The following is a 16,431-nucleotide window of genomic DNA, read 5'->3' on the forward strand; positions in this document are numbered from 1 at the left end:
AATGCTAACAGCACTTCACAGGGAACATAAATTACATATGCACAAGGAGCTGTCAGAGGGTCTGTGAAGTGTGAGCCAATAAAACATTAACGGCAGTGGTGTGAGGCAAATAAGAGGAGCATGATGGCCACAAAAAGGCTGTGTACGAGACAAATTCACTGTACTGATAAAAAAGAATGAGAGAGAGAGGCTGTATGGCGCCATTTCTGGATGTCTTTTCTTTCATTCTGGGAGCCTAATGGTGCATACGGCTGCCTGGCCTCAACTGACACGTCAGGAATCCAAGCAATGGATGAAAGTAGTTAAGAACTGAGGGCAAGGAGAGAGGCAGAGCTCTACTCTGTAGTCAACCCAACTCCCAGCTGTCAAGTTTTCTAAGTCATGCTGACACAGACATATGCAAACACTTCTGTACCCACTAAGACGTTCAACCTCTTCCCGCCCACAGAAGGGCACTCATTTTATCAGTCAAACTATATGGTGGGCATAACAGTTTGTGGCATTTAAAAAGATTAATTTCATTATAAACAGTAGTACATTTTCCCGAAAAATCTAAATGTTAAAATTACAGGATAGTAATGTTTAATTTTTGGCCAATCCAGTGAATTAAAAACCTATAAATTAAGATCTGTCCTCACATCTGCAAAAATCCTATAAATCGCAAATTCTGCAGTCTTAAAGTATTTATGGTCATGCTTATCAAAAATATTTAACACCAATCATAAAGCATTCCCAACCATCTTTAACCTTTTACATTCCCACCTTGTCCATCTTCCTTTTACTTACACACAATCTTATTTTTATAGCACTCTTGAGGAAATATTTGGCCATATCTGCAAGAAAGGAGCACGTCTTTCCAAACATGGAGCCATTCGAGACCGTCAGCCCAGATTCAGATCATGATTAGCCTCCAACTGTATACGGTCATGACTCAACATCAAGTGGACATGTAATTGGATGTCAGGAACTTGAATGAGGCCAAATGATCCTATCAAGTACCATATGTACTGAACCACAGGGCCAACAGTAGCTCACAGCCTGCATTAATGAAGCTTATGGCCATCATTATGTCGTAATATAAAGTAATTATTATTGCAGTCAGACACAATGTGAGAATTAGAATCTTTTTGATATGATGACAGTAGGTAAATAAAGCAGATGCTTTCACTGCTGTATTACAAGAGGCTGATAACAGACATTTCCTTTTCTACAGTAACTGGTAGTCAAACCTCCTGTGATACATTATTGTTTAAATATGGCCTCTCCTCTTCTCTCCTCTCTCGGGCTCCGGAATCAGCCTCGTCAGCATTTTTAAACCACTAAACTCTTTCACAAATACTTTTAATTAAGATGGGTATTATTTTGGAGACAAAGGCAGCACAATAAATCACATTATACCAGACCCAGCAATAATGCCACCTATAGACGCTATGGGATTCATTCACTGATGGGCTACTTGCTGACCTTGGGTAATGTGGTATCAATGGTTTCAACTGGCGATAATTGCCTCTACGCTTTGTTGGAAATGATCAAAATAAATGAATGAAAATACGTTCAATAGTTTTTGGTGTCACGTTTTTACTTGTATTGTTACTTTTGTTTGTTTAGTTTTAATATTTTGTTTCTATGACGTTAATTTGGCTCCATTTCCTCAATGCGTTTTAAAATAGAGGCTTTATTAGCTAGCTTTAAGAAGCAAAGTCTGCTTCCCCATAACACCTCTGACTGTGTTGTGAGTGTAATAGCCAGAACCTTCCTGTTATTGACTTTTTCACCTTTGACCTGGTGAAGTTGTAAAAGAAAGAGACAAAGACAACTGCATTGCTGCAAAGACGCAGGCTTCCTCATTCATTTCTATGATACCACAGTGCTGGTAGAGCAGGAGAGCTTCATCCTCTCTCTCTGCTCTGCCCTCCCTCTCAGTTTGGTCCAGAATAAGAAAATAGTGTCCCCATGCAACCTGAAGTGAAAGGATTCGAGTTTTGCACAAAAGTTTTACAAAAATGAGAAAATTGGCATCATGCTATATGTAAAATGGGGAACTTGTGGTTTGGGGAAATTTGTCTTTTTTCTAGCTGAATAAATTATTTGAGTTTTCTTTTACAATAAAAAAATAATTGTAATGGATCCATGATTTCATCTGCTTGTTTATTATGCACTATTTGTATTGTTTTTTATTTATTTATTATCATTTGTATTACCTTTCACAGTTTCAGCTGTGAAATGAGTTTGTGAAACGAGAGAACACCACTTAAAAATTAAGTGAAATTCAAGGCAGAAAATTGTAAATTGCAGGCATCTTATTCACCCCTTTATCCTCCTCATCTTCTGTTTCTTGGTACAGGGATCTCTGTTGAACAAAATACTTTATTATTTCTATCTTTCATCAGATTCATCCAGCCATGCTCCCCATATTCCAACAAGTCACTTCCCTCCTCTTTCATGCCATGGTTAAATATTCATGGAGCTCCTCAGGGCTCGCCTCTCTAGGTCTCAGTGACATTAAGGCAGCAGGTGGCAAAGCTGCTTTTCATTAATTACAAACATCTCCCTAGGCAGAAATGAACCCCCATCCAATACACACACACACACACACACACACACACACACACACACACACACACACACACACACACACACACACACACACACACACACACACACACACACACACACACACACACACACACTCACATGTGCATGTACACACTGTCACACTCACTTGGACGAAACTGAATGCTTGACAACTTTTAATAAGGGCTGAGGCTCGTATATCAACAAACTAGAACAGCTCACCCCTAATTATAGAATTAGACACACAAAAACAATTACTCACAATCCAGCAAAATGGCTAAACGTTAAGGTCACTTATACACACACATGTATCGCCCCCTTTTTTGTGTGTCCAACTGTGCCTCAGGCTCTCATTGTAACTCCAACTTCATTTTAATTTAATTCAACTCAATTTTCAAGCAGGAAAAAAACACCACTGCCACTTGATGGCATGATGAAGCTTGGCACTTTAATTGCACCCACTCAGAGAAGGCAGGCTGGCAGGCGGGAGAGAGTAGATAATGGAGAACTTAGTCAGCCATTAGCTCTAGAAAATATAACTATTCATAATACATAAAATGTATAGAAGCAGGAAACACAGGAAAGTGAAAGACAGATAGACATGTGTGAGGATACAAGGATAGAGGTTTTAAAAAGGAGTGAAAGCTTTCAGAAGAAGAAGATGTAATCATCGAGTCAGAGCCTGATTCTTATGATGGGTCCTTTATCGTCCCCTCACATGCCAGAGCTGCCTCTCTCCCTGCTGTCTTATTTCCCATCTCTTTTCAGTGCTTGCTCTATGAAATGTGCATCACAAACACTTAGACTCATATGGTGCTATCCGCAACTTTTCTCTCTAGAAACACATTTAAAGTGTGTAAGTCGTGGTTAGACATGGATAATTTACGGTATTTAAGACTTTCATTTCTTTAAATTCCTAAAATGTCCAGAAAGACTACGGGTACAATATCTACAGGCAAACACAGAAAAGCATTCAGTTGCACACTCTTCCGTCTCCTCAGCATCGGAACACTAAGCTATAATATAATTGAAGCATTCATTCATTGGATCAGCCTTTTGTCAATAGACAATCACACATAACTACATCAGCATGCTTCACCTCATCAAATCAACGACCTCCTCCTCTCTGCTTTTTTCACAACCTTGATTTTGACTCCTGCTGATCTTAAACTTTAATAAAAAATACCCGATAAATTTGTACATGACGAAAATCAACCACTGGGTGACTGAAATGAAAAGTATGTAAATTCACTTTTACCAGAGTGCATCTAGTTTTCCAACTGAGGCGCAGAACTTATGCGATGACTAACATCCACTTGTTGCATGAGTCACTCTCTCAAAACAAGCTGTCTGAAGATGATGACCTCATGTTTGTCTGAACAAAGAGACTTTCAGCCACTAAACAAACACTTGAAAATGCATCGTTTATTAATGTTCTCTAAAAAGTCTCCAACATAACACGTCAGCTACCATGCAATAGGCAACCTACAGTGCAGTGAGTGTTTGGGGGTGTATTATGTAGACACACACACACACACACACACACACACACACACACACACACACACACACACACACACACACACACACACACACACACACACACACACACACACACACACACACACACACACACACACATACAAACACACAAACAGACACAAGTTGAGTCTTTTCCAGTCACAGATGAAAGTAAAGAGAATATGATTCACATCACGCTCGTTCTAATTTAATCTATTTCAGAGCGATATCACTAAGGATGGACTGGCTCGTGAGTCAATGGTTCGAAGGATGATGGCTCACTCAGCCTGCATGAGTGTCTCCCTGTATGCGTGTGTGTGTGTGTGTGTGTGTGTGTTTGAGTTCTATGTGGTGTGTTCCACAGTAGGGCTGCAACTGACAACTGTCTTTATTATTGATAAATGAGACAATTATCTTCTGTGAAAAATAGATAAATGTGATGGGAGTATAAGTACAAAGTAGTATAAAATGGAAATGCTGAGGGTAAAGTGTACTTATGTACTTACTTATGTACTTAGTTACTTTCCACGACTGTAATTTACTATAATGCAAGATAAAAAAAATAATATCCGCAAATTCTATAATTTAAAAACCAGCAACCAATTGCAGCATTTTTGCGCAAAGAACGATTAAACCACTAATGCTTTGCAAATTCGTTGCGGATTAGTCGACCAATGTTTGCAGCTCCATTCCACACATGAACACACCAACTGTAGGTGCTCAGTTATTTGCCTGCTTCAGCTTGGCAGTTTATCTTTGAAGCCCTCTTTTCCACACTGCATGCATTGGAGCAAATCACTTTTGAGCTTTACAGAGAGCTGCCTGCCTGCATTCAAACAGATCGCCTGCATCCTAAAACATGGTGACTATTCAGCAGACCGTGCCAGTTTTCACAAACATTATTTGCCAACAGTGATGTAAGAGAGGCCGCTAACAATGTCTGGCTATAGTCAGAAGAGAGAGACAGATGTATAACAAGAGCTGCCTGCTTGGATCTCCCCTGGTTCATTAATATTTGCCACATCTGTTGAGCATTGTTAGCAGTGTGGGTTTGTATACTGTGTGTGCATATGTGTGTGTGTGTGTGTTTGTGTCATTGACAGCCACTAAATGTGCCGCTATATGTGTGACCGAATGGAATTGAACGGAAACCACACCAGTATATCACTTCCTGATTTCACACAAGACAGACAGACATTCGTCATCAGCAATCTATTGATAGTCTGTATATAGAAAATCCTCATCCCAGCTCAGCTGCGATCAGTGAATTCACTATCTAATACATTTTCAGCCTGTTTAGCAACTAAACTGTTATCAATGCTATTGACCACACAACAAGGGCTCAGTCATCCAGTGCAACCACAAAAACCTGTTCACTAGAGGTTGACCGCACCAAAGGTAATACAACCTTTGTGATGAATCGCATGTCTAGATGGGATGATTGGCTCAGCATTATGGGGTCGGAGGTCAGGCAAGAAATCAATGTTTACAGCTTCAATTGCAGGTGGTTCGGCAAAGAACATCGGCAATCATGGTGCAATGTGAAGTTACAGCTCTCGAACACAGACATTTGTTGCCTCCTTGAATATTAAATTCACCGCATCCTTTGTAGATTTTATTGTGAGGAAAGAGTGTGAGTGTACAAGGTACAATGAGTAGGATTCGTTGGTTGCGCAGTGAAACGTCTGCCTGCCGTTTCATTGCACTATATTTTCTCTTTTTGGGGAACTGATTTAGTTTGAAAATAAAATGCAGCCTTTAAATTTTTTTAATTCAGAGGCATATTAAACAGTACATTTGAAGTGTGAGTTGTGGGCAACACGGTATTATGAACATCAAATTTAGTTTCTTAATTTGAACAGTCTGTCACCAATGAGCTAAAATGTGATGAGCTAAAATCTGGCGATAACACTGGCCCTGCTCATGAATGAATCGGGCTATATTAGGTACATATACACTATAGATTACATTACCGGTGTACTGCAGAACTTTATATTTATGGAGAGAGGGGAGAATTCACAGATGAGGAAGTCTAAGTATTTCCCCCCCATCTTGATGGATCCAAACAAACTAAAAGCTAAATGTAAATGTAAATGTAAATGAGATGCATAGAAAAAGCCTGCTACCATCTTCTATGTATATCAAAATACCTTTTAAAAGGTGACTGAGTTCATCATTATAGCACGTTGTGACAAGAATATTTTTTTTTCTGCTGCTGCCTCTGTCTCATCTCATTCTTGTTTGCTTTAGCAAGTGGAACACGACCATCCTCACCGCCAGGGTTATGCACACACATACTTATGACGACAATCTTGAGCATTGCCTGCATATTAAGACTAGACTCAATTTCACACTATCCTTTTAATAAATAGATAACTTATAAATCAGTCAGTGCTAATGGCAACAAATCACACTTGTCAGTTCAACCAAGACAATGAAGGACATTGGACAAATAAGCAACTACAACACTTCAGAAACGGCTGTATCAGCTTTATGCTTCATTAATTACAATACAAAACTACATGACAAGTGAATTCCGAGCAGGTGTCCTCTTATTGGGAAAGGAAAACCTTCTATTAGCGTGACTAGGATTTGATCCTGATTAATTAGGATGAGAGTGAGCATGTTGTCATGCTCAGGGTTCCGGAGGCTCAAGGAAAAAAATGTCCACATTTATTTTGAATGCCTCTTTTAGTGCTCTAATGTATCTCACTTCAAGGTGAACTGAAATGTTGAGTGAACATTTTGCAGTTGCCTGATTCACAGCCCCCACCCCCACATACATACTAATCACACCCAAAAATAACATCAGAGGGAAGAGAAATATGAATCAATGGGGCTGTCAGTTATGTGTGAAACTTGATTTTACAGGCTTCAACTTGTGATACACAGGGGTCAGGGTGTCATGAGTGGAAATAGGAACCTAAGTGGCGAGGGGATAGTGAAGGCCGGTATTATTTCAGGATATTACAAGCATTGATGTATTATGTATATACGTTGTTGATTGAAAGAAGATCACAAATGCCAACCTAATGGTGTCACTAGAGAAAAAGTCAGAGGATCACCAAAGTCAGTAAGAATTCTCCTCTGGGGAACATGAATGCCTGTGGAAAATCTGATGGCAATCCATCGTGTAGTTCTGGAGATATCGGAGTCTGAACCATAGTAGTGCACTAACCGACTGACTGACTGACTGACATTGCCATCCCTCGAGCCACTAGCTAGGCTAAAAACAACAACCCTCACCACACCCTAAATCTGACATGTGAAGCACAGTTGCTCTCAGATCACTCATAAAAGGTCTTGCGGGAAATACAGACTACAAACAGGGTGAGATGAATTAGTATGCCAGGTGTGATCCATGTGTCTTAAACCTGTCAGTGACATTTTATGTCCCACTCCTAGATAGAGTGCTTGGAGTAAATCATTGGAGAAGGGAGGCAGGGTTGTGCCGTTTCATACTTCTTGGGCTGCAGAGTGTGGTCTGTGATAACTGACTACATCTCCAGAATGTCAGATATCTGTTCATCCTCGGGGGGGATATCTGTGTCTAATTCATTGGGGAAATTTGAATATTGTGGCGTGCATCACATGCCAATTTGAGCTATTTCACATTTTGTTCACACATCATGCTGGAGCAGGGAAGGGGACTGTCACTGAGGTCAAGGGTGGTCATGCATCTTATTCAGAGAGGGTGCCATGTAAATTCATAAACACGGTCCAAGCACTTAAGCTCCAGAATGACACAAAGAGAGAAGAGAAAAGCATTTTTCTGCTTGAACCGACTATAACAAGAAGGCTGAGTAATACACATTACCTCAGACACAGGTATAATGAAGGACTTTTGAAAACCTTGGGTCGTATCAAAGAGGATAGAAACCATTTTGAAGATAAACCAGAGTGTTACACAAATAAACCAAACAAGATGCAAACAAGGACTGAAGATGACGAAGTTTTTTAATAACAAACATCTCACTCAAAACCACAAATGTCCAACCGAAAGGGCGGTTCATGTTGGCCACATGTCCGCGAGTGTCGGCACTTCCAATGTGATGTAACACCACCAAACACGGCCCATTGCGGGGTTCCGTGCAGCAGGTTTTCTCCTGCCCATGCACATCCAAAATTTTCTGACAACTCTGATGGGCGGAGAAAATGGAAAACTTTAAGGACCTTTGAGAATGTTTTCTGCACGTATAAAAGATCCAAACGTTTCCTTGTCATGATTCCACGTCAAGTCTGTGCGACCACCCTTGGAAAAAGGATAACTGAGGAACCAACAGACTGAAATTGCCATCCCTAGAGGCTGAAGAGCCCAAAGTATGATGATGTATCTTCAGGCATCATTCAAACTCAAACCAGCCAAAAGGCGCAGGGGAGGTGAAATCTGTGGTTGCATAAGAGGTCTGTCACTCGGGGCACAGCAGACAAACTGACAGCTGGGAGCAGCTCCCTTGACTCTCAGCGGGGGTGAGAAGTGCTGCTCTTCTCCCCACTGTTGCATTTACGTCAGCCAATGGATTGAAAACTGACTTCTCTCTGGTGTCACAAGGCGAGGTAGATTGTGAAGATGGAGAGAGAGAGAGAGAGAAAGGTTGTTTTTCCACCTCATCGGAAATGAGAGGAAGTTATACTGTTAATTGGCTTCCCCCTCTGAGCATTTTTTATTTCTGCTTCTCCCCGATAGGATTTCCTTCTCTCACTTTTTCTCCTTTTAATAGTCCTCTGTTTGACTCTTAAAGAAATTGCTCTTCCAGCTTTGTTTAAAAAAATGAAGACATTTTAACCACAGTAATGGAGAAAGAATCCTTTGTGAAGTTGCCATTAATGTTTTTCAGTAATTAACATTAGGGACTCATTATGAGATTTGTTTTCAGGCTATTAGTTTTAAATGAATCAACAACACATTGCACATGGTTCTTAGCCAAATACCAAATATAGCGTGCTGGGGAGGAAAGTGAAAAGTATGATGCATGTACAATTACAACATGGAATATTTATATTTGGTCCCTCAGTGTGTGAAGATCTGATTGCTCAGTTTCAGATGGCTGGCCGACATATCAAATATTTCAAGCGTTTGGTTACAGACATGATAGCCATGTACGCTATCGTGTAGATTTAGTTGAAGTCCGGTCTGGATGAGTTCAGCACCAGGGACAGTTCCACCCATATACTAGTTCTTTGCCCATTCGTTTTTATGGAAATGGTAGCACATTAGCCTCAAAAACTTATATAATCCACACACACACACACACACACACACACACACACACACACACACACACACACACACACACACACACACACACACACACACACACACACACACACACACACACACACACACACACACACACTACTTGGTATTGGTATAATTTTTGTCAACAAATCCCATAAAAAAATTCTAACCGGAAATCCAAATAATAAAAATTCTATGTAACCAAAGATTACTTCTCTGTGCTATAGAGCTGAGTGATACAGACAGGGTGGGTGGGGAAGTTGTACAGTATTAGACAAATGACTAATACATTGTTTGTTTTAGTCTTTTCACAGGATTCTTTGACAGTAGGGAAAATATTGAATATTGATGAACACAATGCATCTTCATAATGTAGCTAGACCCAAAGCAACCTTCAGTCAAAAAAAACCTTCAGTCAAAAATTGTAAATAAAATAACTCAATGTCATCGCTAGTCAGCTGTTTAGTGTTTGTTACCTCCTTATCTTTCAGATTGGAAAGTTTCAGTTCCCTTATTTTGACGCTTTTTACATATAAATGCCAAATGCAATTCTTAATGGCATTGCTTTTTGTATTTCAATGAGTTTACTGTCTCTAATATCGAATAGGCTACTAAATTAAATTAAATAACTAAGTGTTATAGTGAAAAAAAATCCAGTCGACCAGTAAGTGTGCAGTTTGTTTTTAGGCTGTGTGTCTTTTTTTCTGTGGTAGAGAAAATAATCTGTTCATCGCAGCCCTGCAGAGCCAGACCTTGGTAAAAACTTCTAATAGATAATTGGTTATAACGTCCTGCTGCTCCTGATTCATTTCATAAAATAGACTACAGAGCTTGAGCTTAAAAGTGACTGAGGTGATCAGATGTGTGCAAAATGAAATTGGGAAATGTCCTCAGTACATTGAAGTGTGATTTTTATGTTCGAGTTCCCATGCATGTTACAAATCAATATTTCCATCTACAAATTGAACAGCAAGCCGGAGCATGACGAGCATATCAGAGGTCCTTTTTACTAAGAGAGCAAAAAGCTGCATTTTGAGACATTTACAGTCACCTGGCGCCTTCCACAACCTGCTTATGACCTCACAAGCCAAGAACTTTATGAGCCACGCAATCAAGCACAGAGACCAGCTCTGCCCTCTCTCCACCTTGCCAAACGGTTAGCACCTGCATTACCATGGCAACTGATGACCTAGACATGCTGCATTGTGGGTGGCAAGTGTGTTTTATTCTCTGGTTCTCTGTGGAAAAATTTGCTTTGATCAAAAACCTGACCATGATTACTTTTACCACTCAAATGTCAATCATGCATTTCTTTGTTATCGAGCAGTTTCTATGAAAAGTATTTTATGTAAGAAAAATTGAATCTCTGTGAAAATGAACTTATGAAAAGGTTTACATTTTAGCTGCAGGTTCCAATCATCCTTTACACGCAACAGAGTGAGATTTATTAGAATGAGAAGACGTAACATACTCTGTGATAATAATCATTGTAGTATAAGCAATGATTCTTGAGGGAGCTATAGAGGTGAAATTACATCCAATAAACCTGATTTGGTCTATATGTCATAGTCATTAATGTGCCACAAGGCAATATAGAGTCAGTCCTCTTTCCCATTAGTGTTCAGCAATAATAATAAATCAGAATGATACCAAGAAACAGAATATAAAAGGGTGAAATTTCCATGAAATTAATAGGATTAGGTACCCTCTCGTTTTTTTTTTTTACTCTTTGTCTATGAACGTATGGCCTTTAATTCCTTCAAAGTGCGATTTTATTATCAAATGCAATGTTCATGAATTTCCATTTCTTATTCTGACTCTGTGTATTTTAAGCCTCACCAGGCACAAGTGCAGCTCTGTAATCCTGAGAACATGCTGAGGCTTAAACGAGATGAGACTACAAGAAACAAGGGGGGAGGGGGGGGATATCGTGATCCTTAGCATCTTGATCCTTTGAAGTGGGAACCCAATCAAATCCCCATACGGAGCACATTGTTTCCCTACCAACTAAAGGGATAAAAGCCAATCACTCCCTGTCTCCATGTGTATCCTCAATGGGAAGACAAACACAGAGGATCTTCATGTTTGACTCAACTTCTCAAACACACTGTTTAGAGGATTGATGCCTTTTTGGGTCATTCTTTATTTGTGAACGATGTGGATGTATGGGAGATACAATATTTCATTATCTCTACAGTTTGACTCAGAAAGGAGCCTCTAGAGTCGAGGTGGAGTATTTCACTTACACTGAAAAACTGAACCATTGAACAAGAAGCCATGCAGAAGAAAATAGGATGATAATGAAATTATTTATGTCACACAGCTCTGTGCTACACTGCAATTAAATAATAAGTCAATATTACAAAAGAGCTGACTAAGCACCAAACTTTATGAGTTTTGTACATTTCCTCCATTTGTAGTAAACGAAACAGGCAGAGATCGCTGATGAAAGCTTATTCTTTGCTTAAATGGGCCCGAATGTACATCGGGACCACAGACAGTGTTATAAGAGACGTTACATAAGTAAATAAATCAACTGCTCATCCACCCACAAGCTCATCCAACCCACTCACAGGGCTATATAATGGTTGGTTACTTTAGTTTAAAACACACAAACACACACACACACACACACACACACACACACACACACACACACACACACACACACACACACACACACACACACACACACACACACACACACACACACACACACACACACGTAAGTTGCATTTCAAAATGAGTTACTTTACCATCACAGGTGGAAGAGGTGGGTGGAGGAAAAAGTCAGTAACTGATGAGCACTAACCAAGTCATGAAGTGGGTAAGCAGTAAAATGCTTGTGTTTAACACCAACTACGCCATCAAACTATGGCACTCAAAAAATATAAGAGAAATTAATTAGAGAGGCTCTGCGATTGCTTTTACGCACCAAAGTCTGTTACAGGTATTGTGGAGTACTACTGCATTAGTGAAAAAAGTTGTGTAAAGACGTTTGTGGCTCCTAAGGTAGTAGCATGTCTGTAAAATTGCTTCAAGTGATGTCATTTGAGGCATATCAGTTCATCCTGAAGACTACAAGTTTGAAAATGAAAAGAAAATCTGTGAGTGTTGAGTTAGAAAGAAGTGAGTTCACCACCTCTCTGTGACACACTCCTCATCTCTGATTTTGGCTAACAGCTTGTGGCTACATTAGCTGCAAGTAGCATAACTCCCATAAATCTCCGACCAAATGTCGGCAGGCGAGTTGCATTGTGGTTAATGTAGGCACCAGGTTTTTAAAACAGTATCTCTGGTTGTGCTGCATCGATTTTGATTTCATTTTCAAACTGTCCGTGGTGAGTCTGACAATGTTTTAGGAGTGAAATGCTAAATCAGCAGTGCTCTTAACGCCTATCGGACACACTGCCAACAGAGTAAAATACATTTATAAAATTAAGGTTTTCTGCAGGCCAGTCAGTGTGAGGCCTTTAATTCATATAGACCTATTAGAAAAGACAATGACTGAGAAACCAAAACACGCTCCAACATTTAATTGCCCAGGAAAAAGCCAAGTGAAGTTCATCAAACACCCAGGGCTGTTCCTGTAGCTGATATGACCCTGTGCATGAGGTCACTATAGAGCCGGAGGGAGCCAACTGTCTATTTTTTTGCTGTCCTTAGTCAGGGTGTTGCCTTGAGTGTGATCATTAGAAAAGATGGACACGTTCTTTCCTGGGTGTCCATGTGGGACTAAAAAACTGGTACACGAGAGACTCAGTTATCAACCGGAGAGACTAAAAAACTAAAGCATGTCAAACTAATTTAAGAAATCAATATCCTATCTTGTGAGATGTGTAACACAGGAACTGCTCATAGCTAGGGGGCATAGAAAGACACTGAATTTTAAAAAAGAAGTACATACCTGGCCCCTTTTCAGAAAAAGGTACTAAACCTGACAAGTAAAGCCCTCTGAGGCAAATTTGTAATTTGTGATTCTGGGCTATACAAAATAAACTGAATTGAATTGAAAAGAGTGTTTGCATGCATGTGGGAGAATTGTTGGTTTTTAGTTGCATTGATTTTAACTCACCCTAAAGTCAATGCCCACAGTGGAGATGAAGCTGCCAGCCAGGAAAGCTCCGTCTTTAAAACGGACCAGTAGACATGTTTTCCCAACACCAGAGTCTCCAACCAGCATCACCTTGCACAAGAACACGAGAGGGAACAACTCAGACAGGAATGACTGGAGGGCCAAACTGAGATACACAAACAATTTACAACCAGAGGTGTGAGGGGAAAAAAAAAAACTGTATGACATGGTCGATTAGATGAAAGTCAGAAAGAACTGAAATAACTGGCAAAAAACTAAACCATGTAGGAGCATAATCAAGAGGGAGCTTTTGCTCATATGTTTAATTTTATATCCGTGTCTAATTGTTTTTCCTCGGGAAATAAAACAGGACATTTGAATCATTCAGCTAAATTAGTCCTGGTATTTTGGTACACGGCCAGTGAAGAGGGTGTATGTGAATGAGTATGCAACTGCTCATTATGGCTCGTCCATGTCCTTAGATCCTTTCTGTAAGTGTGGGAACGTAATCAACTTTAATGCACATCCACGCACGCATGGATGGACATACAAAACAGACATAATGAGCTTCGCTGCTTCTGTTTTTATTCCGAGCTGGGTTGAAGTTAAAGGGTTTGATGTGATTACTGTTATCTTGTTAGCTGAGGGACTGTGATGCCCTAGACCCTGGAAATCAAAAGCCCCTCTTGGGTGCACAGATGAAGCAGACGGGAGCTCAAAGACAGAGGAAGAAGACTGAAGGGATGTAATAGGGTCAGTTACAAAATGTGGCAAAAGGTAATATATATGCAGATTTCTCCCTCTGTTTTCTTATGCTCCCTGTTTCAACTTTGTTTTTCTCTAATCTCTGTATCTGGTTTTCTTGTTTCTCTCGTGCCTCCTCCATGAAACAGCTCTGCATAAGCTCAATGTTTGCTGTGAGCAGGAGGAGGCACCTGGTCACTCCCTGCACTTAGGGTTTTATAAATAAAATGCAATCAATTTTCTTACTGACTCAAAGCCAAGAAGCACTCATTGGGAACAGTAAATGATAGCACAATGAAACGGTACAGATGAATATTTGCAAAGATCCCTCTGTAATAAGGTTCCCTACAAGCTGCAGATCTTTTTTTCATCCAGTATTGCAACATCAAACATTTAGATCTAGAAAGAATTTGAAGGAAATATTATTGGATTTCTGCCTGAACATGCTGCTACTTGGTAGATCACATAACTTAATGAAGTAATGTTGCAGTATATCATCCTTCAGTCCAGGTTGAAACTGAAGAATTCATTTTTTTTTTCTGCAATTCTTAATCTATTGGTTGCAAAGATGTTGTGTACTGTAGAAATAAGAATATCTACAGTTCACAGTGGCTTGGATGGCACAATCAATCCAATTTTTCTGCAAAAGGAGCATCGCAAAGACTCCATGCACTCACATCAAACAGCTGCTTCAAAAACACGGAGTAGGAGGGCACGAGTCCCTTGAAGCCAGGAGTACACACCGAGAATCAGTGGGTGTGAATCTGTGTTTGTGTTGTGGTGAGGTGACAGTTCTCCACTATGGGGGTGGGGGGTGTGGGGGTGTGTGTGAAGCACACACATCGCTCACTGTTGATGCAAACCCAGTGATGTGTGCTGCAGGGACAAAACACGCATTCAACCAGTGGCACGATGATCGATCGTCTATTGACACAGCTGGTGTCAGGACCTCCATTAATAAACCTGCTGATGAATAATGAATGAAAGGTGGGTTGTAAAACGAAAGCCAGTGAAAGCTGAGGCAAAGAAAAACACCACAAACAGACTCAGCCTGCTATGTGTGTTTGTATTCCTCCCCTCTTAAAAAGGTAAACAAAAGCCAAAAAGTGTCAATATCTGTGACATTATTTATCCAAATTTTTTTTTTTTTAACCTAGCCTTCATTATTTCTCAGATATTTAGGGTGTAAAATGATGGAAATTAAAAGCCCACTTTTATATGAGTTACAGTTTGTTATATGATGCATTTAAAGGCTACTAAACAACAACAACAACAACAACAACAACAACAACAACAACAACAACAACAACAACAACAACAACAACAACAGCACCTACCTTGAAAGCGATGTCATAAAACTCTCCGCTGCTGCTGGCGGAGGGTCTGCTGGGATGGACCACACCGTTCATCTGAACAATGCCCGGGCTGCTTCGAGCTGCTTTCCCGGTCCCTCTCCCGGTGGGGCTGCCTGAGGACGGGCTGCTGGTCGCGGCTTTGCCTTTGGCAGCCTTCTTGCGAGACATTTTTAAAAAAAACTATATTTATGAAGATTAACTCAAACAAACTAAACAAATCTTGAAATCGCTGAAAAGTTGCTGCAGCGAAGAACTTGAACTAGCAGATTTGATTTTCACCCGCGCGTAAAACGCATGTTCCCACACGTTCCCAACTCAAAGAAAGAGGGGAAATTGTCTCGAAATGCCCAAAAAATGCATTAAAAAAAAAGAAAGAAAAGCACGCTCTCGCTTCTGTTGCTGACAGCTTTCTCCTTGCAGGACAACAGCTTGGATCAGTGCGCGTTGTGGCGGAACCAATTGGATGTGATGTGTCGGAGAACTCCACCTTGAGCGCACAGCAATCAGACCACAGGGGCGCTGCACTCTGAAGAAGAAGAAGAAGAAGAAGAAGAAGAAGAAGAAGAAGAAGAAGAAGAAGAGGAGGAGGAGGAGACGCCTCTCTGCCCTTCACTGGCACAATGGGAGAAGTCTGCCTGGAAATCTCATTAGGTTTAGGCAACAAACATACTTAGTGAGATTTTTGGAAAACATCATGATTTGGGTTCAAATAAAACCCTTTATGGCAGAAAGCCCTGAAGGTAAACGTCTCCATGTGCGTCAACCTCACATTCTAAACTCACTGCAGTCCTCAATGACGAATATACGGGTCAATTGTAGAGACTGTACCAACTTTCACCACATGACTTAAAGTTATCTGTGACAGTATGACCAGTATACTAGCCTAGTATGGGAGTACCACTGATGATTATGAGGGCGATGGG

At 40.3% G+C, this 16,431-nt stretch overlaps 1 protein-coding gene across 1 annotated transcript in view; it reads right to left on the bottom strand.

Annotated features, from left to right (window-relative positions):
* LOC129098182 (ras-related protein Rab-26-like) overlaps window positions 1–15,904 on the bottom strand; it is a 44,535-nt gene extending 28,631 nt beyond the window's left edge. The window contains exons 1-2 of the mRNA XM_054607169.1: window positions 15,491–15,904; window positions 13,410–13,520 (exon numbers count right to left, since the gene is read on the bottom strand). Coding sequence (XP_054463144.1) covers window positions 13,410–13,520; window positions 15,491–15,676 — 297 coding nt within the window. The 5' untranslated portion in view covers window positions 15,677–15,904. The remainder of the gene's footprint in view (window positions 1–13,409; window positions 13,521–15,490) is intronic.
* Window positions 15,905–16,431: the final 527 nt, after the last annotated feature.

This window comes from Anoplopoma fimbria, chromosome 11 (genome assembly GCF_027596085.1).
Source record: "Anoplopoma fimbria isolate UVic2021 breed Golden Eagle Sablefish chromosome 11, Afim_UVic_2022, whole genome shotgun sequence".
Taxonomy (NCBI): domain Eukaryota; kingdom Metazoa; phylum Chordata; class Actinopteri; order Perciformes; family Anoplopomatidae; genus Anoplopoma; species Anoplopoma fimbria.